This window comes from Rhinoderma darwinii, chromosome 9 (assembly GCF_050947455.1).
Source record: "Rhinoderma darwinii isolate aRhiDar2 chromosome 9, aRhiDar2.hap1, whole genome shotgun sequence".
NCBI classification, from domain to species: Eukaryota; Metazoa; Chordata; class Amphibia; order Anura; family Rhinodermatidae; genus Rhinoderma; species Rhinoderma darwinii.
In genome coordinates, this window is record NC_134695.1 from 11,357,832 (window position 1) to 11,368,004 (window position 10,173).

Below are 10,173 nucleotides of genomic sequence, written 5' to 3' on the forward strand. Positions count from 1 at the left end.
GAATGTGTGAGGGAGAGAAAAGGAAGCTGGTTATTCCTTCAGAATTGGGTAAGAATCATGATGACTGGGAAAGCGGTAATGTTGCTTGCTTATAGTGAGAATAAGAAATAAATTATATTTTTGTTTTCTCAGGATATGGGGATAGGGGAGCACCCCCAAAAATTCCAGGTAAGCTGCACCCCACATTTACATATATTTACTGTAACTGTCCCGCTGTAGTTTAGATTCAAATTTACTACTTCTCACAACTAAATTGAATTCTAAGGATAATAAATAACCACTTTAATTTATATGCCAAAACCGGTACCCGTGTGTATTTTTGGCGCAGATTTTAATGCGCAAACCACGTCAGAATCCGCACAAAAAAATGGCCCAAAACGCCTCCCCCCATTGATTTCAGTGGGATCCAAAGGTGTTTTTTGTTTTTTTTTCCCAATTGGCTTTTGGCCACTCACAAGAAAAAAAGCGCCACGTTCGTTTATCCAGCAGTTTCAGAAAATACCTGCGGTGCTAGTTTCTAAGCATTTTATTAGGCGTTTTTTGTTCGTGGTCCTTGCATTAGGTTCAATGGCCGCGGACCAAAAAACACTGTGCAAACTAAACTCCCCCTTAAGACCTATGTTAAACACTGACAGTTTACGTAGACTTGCCACAACTTGTTTTTGATGGTGATAGCATGAATAAGGGTGTATTCACACGACGTGCAGGTTTTGATCAGAATTTTTTAATGCAATTTTTGAAGCCAAAACCAGGAATATATTCATTTAAGAGCAGTACAACCTTTCCTTTATACATTCTCTTCCTCTATGATCTAGTTAAAAAACTGCATTACCAAAACCTGCACATGTATTCGCACCCATATCTTGAAGCCAAAACCAGGACTGGATCCTAAATGCAGGGAAATCTACTGCGAAGAGTTATACTTGTCTTATTTGCAACCACTCCTGATTTTGGCTGCAAAATACTGTCCAAATCTGCAATGTGTGAATAGGCTGACTTGTTATGTCCCCAGAGAAGGTAATCTGCTGCCATAGCTGGATTTCTTCCTTTTCCCCTTATTCCAGCGCCATTTTTTCTTTTATGCTTCTAGGTGCCTCGATTCCAATGCAAACAGCCTCGTTCAGGTTTGGTTTGTGGCGGATATGTTACTTCATGAAGAAATTAACAATTGGGTGGTCTCCACGACCCAGCGTTAATATGTCATGAACCTAAGCAGCTCTGTTAGAAAAGGGGTACGGAGGCACCCAGAAACCTCAAATAATCAAGGTGAAGGCAAAAATCCAGGTATGGCGGCAGATTAACTTTTCTTAGGACATGACAAGTCTTCTATAAAGGCGTTTTCCAGCTCCTAGTTTAAGGGGTATTCCCAACTAAGACATGATTACCATAAATGTCTAGTAGATGTGAGTCTCCGCTCTGGGACCCGCATCTATATAACATGACCCCCTGTTCCTCTTGGCACGATGCCTGCAATGCTTGCTCGGCTGTTTCCGTAACTCCTATTGGACAGAGCTGTGCGCATGCCTGGGCTTCTTTCCACTAAGACCCTGTCTGGAATCTGCGGCCGCCACATGGGGCTAAACAGCTTCATTTTAGGGGTAACTCCAGGACCCCACTGTTCTACTGAACCAAACTAAGCACACAATTGATGGATTTCTGAAAGTTCCATTCCAATGAATAATACAGTCGTAGAAATGTCTGCAACAAATCTGCCGTATGAACTGATTTTGGTTATTGCATTGACTTTTAGCAGCTAAAGTCTCATCCTCCTAATCTTCTCGCGCATACATCATCAAAACATGCTAAGAACTGACACAAGCTAAATACGTGGTTAATAGTGAATATGGATTGTGTGCTTTGTGCTCATCTCTCAGACAAAAAAATGGACAGAGGCAGCACCTCTAAAAGCATCATCAATTTATCATGCTTGAGAAAGGTCCTGCTGGACTGAGGCGTCGTACGGGTGAATAAATTGCTGATGCTTTTTGGAGCTGCTGCCTTTGTCCATTTTTTGTCTGCCTGGTGTTTGGGACCGTGGACCGGGTAAAATTGAGGCGTGCACCCAGTTGCAGTCCAGGGCTGTGGAATCTCAATCTGTTTGTTTTGTGGTATTGTGCTCATCTCTGTCATTCTGTTCCAGGAGGAGCCACTCTGATCTTCGAGGTGGAACTGCTTAAGATTGAAAGGCGATCCGATTTGTAGATGGGACTATGGGACAGGATTTCTATTTTTGGGGTCCTGTTTGTGGAAGAAAGGCGTCTCACACAATTCTCAATAAACACAAACACAACATTTTGGGCTTATTGTTTTTTAATATTTTCGGTTGAAAATCCTTCTGCCGTAGAAGGATCTATAAATTTAAGAGATTTACTGCAGGTCACACATATGTAACATAAAGGAGTCATCATGGGACAGACGTTTTCTGTACTTCCTGTCACTAATCTTGTTAAAGACTATTACATTCAACCTGAAGGTGTTGCTTACATGGAACAATAGATTGCATTCTACTGCTTAGAAGATATGGAAATAATTCCTTTAAAGAGGCTCTGTCATCAGATTATAAGTGGCCCATCTCCTACATAATGTGATCGGCGCTGTAATGTAGACTACAGCAGTGTTTTTTATTTAGAAAAACGATAATTTTTGACATAGTTATGACCTATTTTAGCTTTATGCTAATGACTTTCTTAATGGACAATTGGGCGTGTTTTACTATATGACCAAGTGGGCGTTGTGGAGAGAAGTGTATGACGCTGACCAATCAGTGACAAATCAGCATCATACACTTCTCCCCATTCATTTACACAGCATATAGTGATCTTATTACGTCACTATGTGCAGCCACATAAACACACTAACATTACACAAGTATCCTGACAGTGAATATACATTACCTCCAGCCAGGACGTGATATGTATTCAGAATCCTGACACTTCTGTAGCGTCTGTGTGATATTTACAGGAAGGCAAGCATAATCTTGCGAGATTACGATGTAACCTGTCATTTAAAACGAGATTACGCTTGCCTTGCTGTAAATATCACACAGACGCTACAAATGTGTCCGGATTCTGAATAAACCTCACGTCCTAATGTATATTCACTGTCAGGATACTTGTGTAATGTTAGTGTGTTTATGTGGCTGCACATAGTGATGTAATAAGATCACTATATGCTGTGTAAATGAATGGGGAGAAGTGTATGACACTGATTGGTCAGCGTCATACACTCCTCTGTACAACGCCCACTTGGTCAAAAAGTAAAACAAGCCCAGTTGTTCATTAACCCCTTCGCGCTCAGGTCAGTACTATTACGTCCTGCTGAGCGCATCGTTCGCGCTCAGCTCAGTAATAGTACTGACCTGAGTTAACACGGCGCCAGCTTTCCCCGGCACGTGTTTGAGCTGTGATACCTGCTGTTTCCGACAGCAGGTTATCACAGCTTAGTGTGCAGGGACCGATCGCGGAGGTCCCCGCCGATTAAAGCCTTAGAAGCCGCGTTCAATAGCGATCGCGGCTTCTTAGGGGTTAAGCTGCCATCGCCGGCCTGCTACACGATAGCGGGCCGCGATGGCTACTATGGCAACCAGAATCCTAACAATGGACTCTGGCTACGCCATCGACGGAAGCCTAGTGGGTCCTGACAAAGTCAGGACCCGCTATGCTTGCTGTCAGCGAACAGCTGACACCTCTAATACATTGCACTACGTATGTAGTGCAGTGTATTAGAATAGCGATCAGAGCCTCCTGCCCTCATGTCCCCTAGTGGGACAAAGTAAAAAAAGTAAAAAGAAGTTGTGTAAAAATAAGAAAATAAAAGTTTTAAAAGTGCTAAAAGTAAAAATCCTCCTTTTTCCCTTATCAGTCCTTTTATTATTAATAAAAATATATAAATAAACTATACATAATTGGTATCGCCGCGTCCGTAACGGCCTGAACTACAAAACAATGTCGTTATTTATCCCGCGCGGTGAACGCCGTAAAAGAAAATAATAATAAACCGTACCACAATCACAATTCTTTGGTCACTTCACCTCCCAAAAAATGGAATAAAAAGAGATCAAAAAGTCGCATGTACCGAAAAATGGTACTGATCGAAACTACAGTTCATTACGCAAAAAATAAGTCCTCGCACGGCTTTATTGATTGAAAAATAAAAACGTTCTGGCTCTTAGAATAAGGCAACACAAAAAGTGAATGATTTTTTACAAAACGTATTTTATTGTGCAAACGCCATAAGACATAAAATAAAACTATAAACATCTGGTATCGCTGTAATCGTATCGCCCCGCAGAATAAAGTGAATGTCAATTATAGTGCACGGTGAACGCTGTAAAAAAAATAGAATAAAAAACAATAGTAAAATTGCTGTTTTTTAGTCACCACGCCATCTAAAAATAGAATAAAAACTGATCAAAAAGCTGCATGCACCCCAAGAAAACTACAATGAATTCCTCAAGGTCTCTAGTTTCCAAAAAGGGGTCACTTTTGGGGGGTTTCCACTGTTTTAGCACCACAAGACCTCTTCAAACCGGACATGGTGCCTAATAAATTAAATTAATTAAATGTCCCCTCTACATTGCTCTAAATTCCTGTGAAACACCTAAAAGGGTTAATAAACTTTCTAAATGCTGTTGTGAATACTTTGAGGGGTCTAGTTTCTGAAATGGGGTGTTTGATAAGGGTGTCTAATATATGGGCCCCTCAAAGCAACTTCAGAACTGAGCTGGAAACTAAAAAATAAAAATGAGGCAATACTTTGCTTCTTACATTATACTGATAATGAGCCGTGCCCACCCCGAGATGACCCCAGTTTTGACGGTTTGTATAAATGGAGACCCCTATTAGACCGTTTCAGTGCCCGGTTTTCCCAAGCATACACCCCCGAGAATTGTATTTCTATTGATGAGTCCTTGGTACATTTTAAAGGGAGGGTTCAATTCTGCGAGTACCTGCCGGGTAGGAGGGCAAGGTATGGCATGAAGATGTGTAAGCTGTGCGAGAGTGCATCAGGGTATACCTACAAATTTAGGATATATGAAGGAAAGGATACCAGTATTCAGCCCCCAGAATGCCCCCCCCCCCCCCCTTACTGGGAGTTAATACAAAAATTGTGTGGGATTTGGTGCACCCACTGCTGGACCAGGGTCACCACCTCTACCTGGATAATTTTTATACCAGCATCCCACTCTTCAACTGCCTCGCTTCCAGAAGTCCTGTGGCATGCGGCACTGCTAGAAGAAATCTGAGAGGCCTCCCTAAGACTCTGCTTGGGCAAACAAGAAGGGGTGAGAGCTGGCCACATTCTAGCAGCAACATATTGTGTGTCACGTACAAGACGACAAGAGAGATGTCCCACCAGTACCCATGTACCTGTACGAGGTACCAGTACAGAGACCCCCAAACCAGACTGCATCCTGGACTACAATAGGTACATGGGAGGGGTGGACTTGTCAGATCAAGTCCTGAAGCCCTACAGTACTTCTGGAAGCGAGGCCACACGCATCGTACCAGGGCAACACTTTTCAGGAGAAGTTCCCCAAACTGGCAAGAAGGGAAAAAGTCAAAAGAGGTGCAAAGTCTGCTATAAGAGGGGGATAAGGAAGGACACAATATATCAATGTGCCGCGTGTCCCGAAAAACCAGAGCTCTGTATGAAAGAGTGTTTTAAAATTTATCATACATCCCTTTATTTTAATTTACCCCAGTTTTACTCGCTCTGATCCACTTCGCACAGCTTACCCCTCCTCATCTTTCCCCTCTGAGCCCTGCTGCGTGCCCAGGCAGCTGATAACAGCCACATGTAGGGTATTGCCGTACCCGGGAGAACCAACATTACAGTTTATGAGGTGTATATCTCCGGTGGCGCATGCTGGGCACAATATATCGGACACTGAATTGGCATATATGTATAGAAAATTGCAAATTTCACTCTGCACCAACTGCTGCGCATTATCTTTTACACAATACCAGTGGGGTCAAAATGCTCACTATACCTCTAGATGAATGCCTTAAGGGGTGTAGATTTTAAAACAGGGTCACTTCTCGGGGGTTTCAACTGTAGCGGTACCTTAAGGGCTTCTGCGTACAAGACTTAGCACCAGAAAAGCTCCAGTAGGCCAAATGGTGTTCCTTTCCTTCTGAGCCCTGCCGTGTGCCCAGGCAGCTAATAACAGCCACATGTAGGGTATTGCTGTACCCGGGAGAACCCACATTACAGTTTATGGGGTGTATGTCTCCGGTGCCACATGCTGGGCACAATATATCGGACACTGACATGGCATATATATAGAAAATTGCAAATCTCACTCTGCACCATCTGTTGCGCATTATCTTTTACACAATACCTGTGGGGTCAAAATGCTCACTACACCTCTAGATGAATTCCTTAAGGGGTGTCGTTTTTAAAACGGGGTCACTTCTCGGGGGTTTCAAGTGTACTGATACCTCAGGGGCTTCTGCACACATGACTTAGCACCAGAAAATTCCCAGTAGGCCACATGGTGGTCCTTTCCTTCTGAGCCCTCCCATGGGCCCAAACGGCAGTTTATCACCACAAATGGGCTATTGCCGCACTCAGGACAAATTGGGCAACAAATTGGGGTATTTTATTCCTTGTGAAAATAAGAAATTTTGAGCCCAAACTACCTATTATTGGAAAAAAATTTTTTTTTTTAAATTCACAGCCCAAAAAAACTGTGAGGTCTAAATGGTCACAACACCCATAAATGAATTCCTTGAGGGGTGTAGTTTCCAAAATGGGGTGACTTCTGGTGGGTTTCCATTGCTTTGATACCTCTGAGGCTCTGCAAATGCGACATGGCACCCGAAAACCAATCCAGCAAAATCTGGGCTCCAAAGAACACATAGCGCTCCTTTCCTTCTGATCCCTCCCATGGGCCCAAACGGCAGTATATCACCATAAATAGGGTATTGGGCAACAAAATGGGGTATTTTATTCGTTGTGAAAATAAGACATTTTGAGCCAAAACTACATCTTATTGGAAAAATTGTCATTCTTTTAATTTCACAGCCCAATTCAAATACGCGCTGTGAAAAAACTACGGGGTCAAAATGGTAACAATAACCATAAATGAATTCCTTGAGGGGTGTAGTTTCCAAAATGGGGTCAGTTTTGGGGGATTCCTACTGTTTTGGCACCTCAACACCTTTTCAAACCTGGCATGCTGCCTAAAATATATGCTAATAAAAAAGAAGCACCAAAATGTACTAGGTGCTTCTTTGCTTCTGGGGCTTGTGTTTTAGTCCACGAGCGCACTAGAGCCACATGTGGGACATTTCTAAAAACTGCAGAATCTGGACAATACATATCTAGTAGTGTTTCTCTGGTAAAACCTTCTGTGTTACAGAAAAAAAATTGAAATTCAGCAAGAAAAATGAAATTTGCAAATTTTACCTCCACTTTGCTTTAATTCCTGTGAAATGCCTGAAGGGTTAAAAAACTTTCTAAATGCTATTTTGAATACTTTGAGGGGTCTAGTTTTTAAAATGGGGTGTTTTATGGGTGTTTCTAATACATAGGCCCCTCAAAGCCCCTTCAGAACTGAACAGGTACCTTAAAAAAAGGCTTTTTAAATTTTCTTAAAAATATGAGAAATTGCAGTTTATGTTCTAAGCCTTGTAACGTCCAAGAAAAAAAAAAAAATGCTCTAAAAACTATGCAGATCTAAAGTAGACATATGTGAAATGTGAACTAGTAACTATTTTGGCTGGTATAAACATCTGTTTTACAAGCACATGCATTTAAGTTCGGGAAAATGCTATTTTTTCAAATTTTTCTCTAAATTTTGCAATTTTTCACAAATAAACACTGAATATATCGACCAAATTTTACCATTAACATAAAGCCCAATGTGTCACGAGAAAACAATCTCAGAATCGCTTGGATAGGTTTAAGCATTCCGACGTTATTACCACATAAAGTGAAATATGTCAGATTTAAAAAATGGGCTCTGAGCCTTAAGGCCCAAACTAGGCTGCGTCCTTAAGGGGTTAAGAAACTCATTAGCATAAAGCTAAAATAGGTCATAACTCAATCAAAAATTATCGTTTTTCTAAATAAAAAACACTGCTGTAATGTACATTACAGTGCCAATCACATTATGTACAATATAGGCCACTTAAATTCAGTTGACAGGTTCATTTTAAACCTTAAATCAATTGTCTTTTATGAACAATCCTTAGATAGAAGGGCCCCTTAACCCCTTAACGCTCCATGACCTACTATTAGGTCATGCTAACTGTAGCGTTCGCGCTCAGTGACCTAATAGTAGGTCATGGAGTAAACACGGCGCCGTTCGCGCGGGGCGCGTTCATGAGCTGTGATAGCTGCTGTTTCCGACAGCAGACTATCACTGCTCAATGTGCCGGGACCGATCGCGGAGCTCCCCCGCCGATTAACCCCTCAGAAGCCGCGTTCAATAGCGATCGCGGCTTCTTAGGGGTTAATCCGCCATCGCCGGCCTGCTACACGATAGCGGCCGGCGATGGTGACTATGGCAACCGGACACCAAACAATGGCGTCCGGCTATGCCATAGACGGAAGCCTAGTGGGTCCTGACAACGTCAGGACCCACTATGCTTGCTGTCAGTGAGTAGCTGACAGCTCTAATACACTGCACTACGCATGTAGTGCAGTGTATTAGAATAGCGATCAGGGCCTCCTGCCCTCATGTCCCCTAGTGGGACAAAGTAATAAAGTAAAAAAAAGATGTGTAAAAATAAGAAAATAAAAGTTTTAAAAGTAATAAAAGTAAAAGTCCCACTTTTTCCCTTATCAGTCATTTATAATTAATTTAAATATATAAACAAACAAATAAACTATACATAATTGGTATCGCCGCGTCCGTAACGGCCTGAACTACAAAATTATTTTGTTATTTATCCCGCACGGTGAACGCCGTAAAAAAATATATTGATAAACCGTACCACAATCACAATTGTTTGGTCACTTCACCTCCCAAAAAATGGAATAAAAAGAGATCAAAAAGTCGCATGTACCGAAAAATGGTCCTGATCGAAACTACAGTTCGTTACGCAAAAAATAAGTCCTCGCACGGCTTTATTGATTGAAAAATAAAAACGTTCTGGCTCTTAGAATAAGGCAACACAAAAAGTGAATGATTGTTTACAAAACGTATTTTATTGTGCAAACGCCATAAGACATCAAAAAAAACTATAAACATCTGGTATCGACGTGATCGTATCGCCCCGCAGAATAAAGTGAATATGTCATTTATAGCGCACGGTGCACGCAGTAAAAAAAAAAGAATAAAAAAACAATAGTAGAATTGCTGTTTATTAGTCACCACGCCACCTAAAAATGGAATAAAAACTGATCAAAAAGCCGCATGCACCCCAAGAAAACTACAATGGATTCCTCAAGGGGTCTAGTTTCCAAATTGGGGTCACTTTTGGGGGGTTTCCAATGTTTTGGCACCACAAGACCTCTTCAAACCGGACATGGTGCCTAATAAAAAAGAGGGCTCAAAATCCACTAGGTGCTCCTTTGCTTCGGAGGCCGGTGCTTCAGTCCATTACCGCCCGAGGGCCACATGTGGGATATTTCTCAAAACTGCAGAATCTGGGCAATAAGTATTGAGTTGTGTTTCTCTGATAAATCCTTTTGTGTTATAAAAAAAATGGTATAAAAAGAGTAAATTTCACCTCTACTTTGCTCTAAATTTCTGTGAAACACCTAAAGGGTTCATAAACTTTCTAAATGCTGTTGTGAAAACTTTGAGGGGTCTAGTTTCTAAAATGGGGTGTTTGATAGGGGTTTCTAATATATGGGCCCCTCAAAGCAACTTCAGAAATGAACTGGAACCTAAAAAAATAAATAAATGAGGCAATACTTCGCTTCTTACATTATACTGATAATGAGCCGTGCCCACCCCGAGATGACCCCAGTTTTGACCGTTTGGATAAACGGAGACCCCTATTAGACCGTTCCAGTGCCCGGTTTTCCCAAGCATACACCCCCGAGAAGTGTTTTTCTATTGATGAGTCCCTGGTACATTTTAAAGGGAGGGTTCAATTCCGCCAGTACCTGCCGGGTAAGAGGGCAAGGTATGGCGTGAAGATGTATAAGCTGCGAGAGGGCATCAGGGTATACCTACAGATTTAGGATATATGAAGGAAAGGCCACCCGCAAACC

General features: G+C 41.8%; 1 protein-coding gene across 2 annotated transcripts in view; it reads left to right on the forward strand.

Moving 5' to 3' along the window:
* The window catches only part of FKBP2 (FKBP prolyl isomerase 2), a 41,034-nt gene extending 38,742 nt beyond the window's left edge, over positions 1 to 2,292 (forward strand). For both annotated transcript variants that reach the window (XM_075837262.1, XM_075837263.1), the window contains exons 4-6: positions 2 to 48; positions 133 to 168; positions 2,141 to 2,292. In XM_075837262.1, the coding sequence (XP_075693377.1) occupies positions 2 to 48; positions 133 to 168; positions 2,141 to 2,202 (145 nt within the window). In that variant the 3' untranslated portion in view covers positions 2,203 to 2,292. The remainder of the gene's footprint in view (position 1; positions 49 to 132; positions 169 to 2,140) is intronic.
* The last annotated feature ends 7,881 nt before the right edge of the window (positions 2,293 to 10,173 follow it).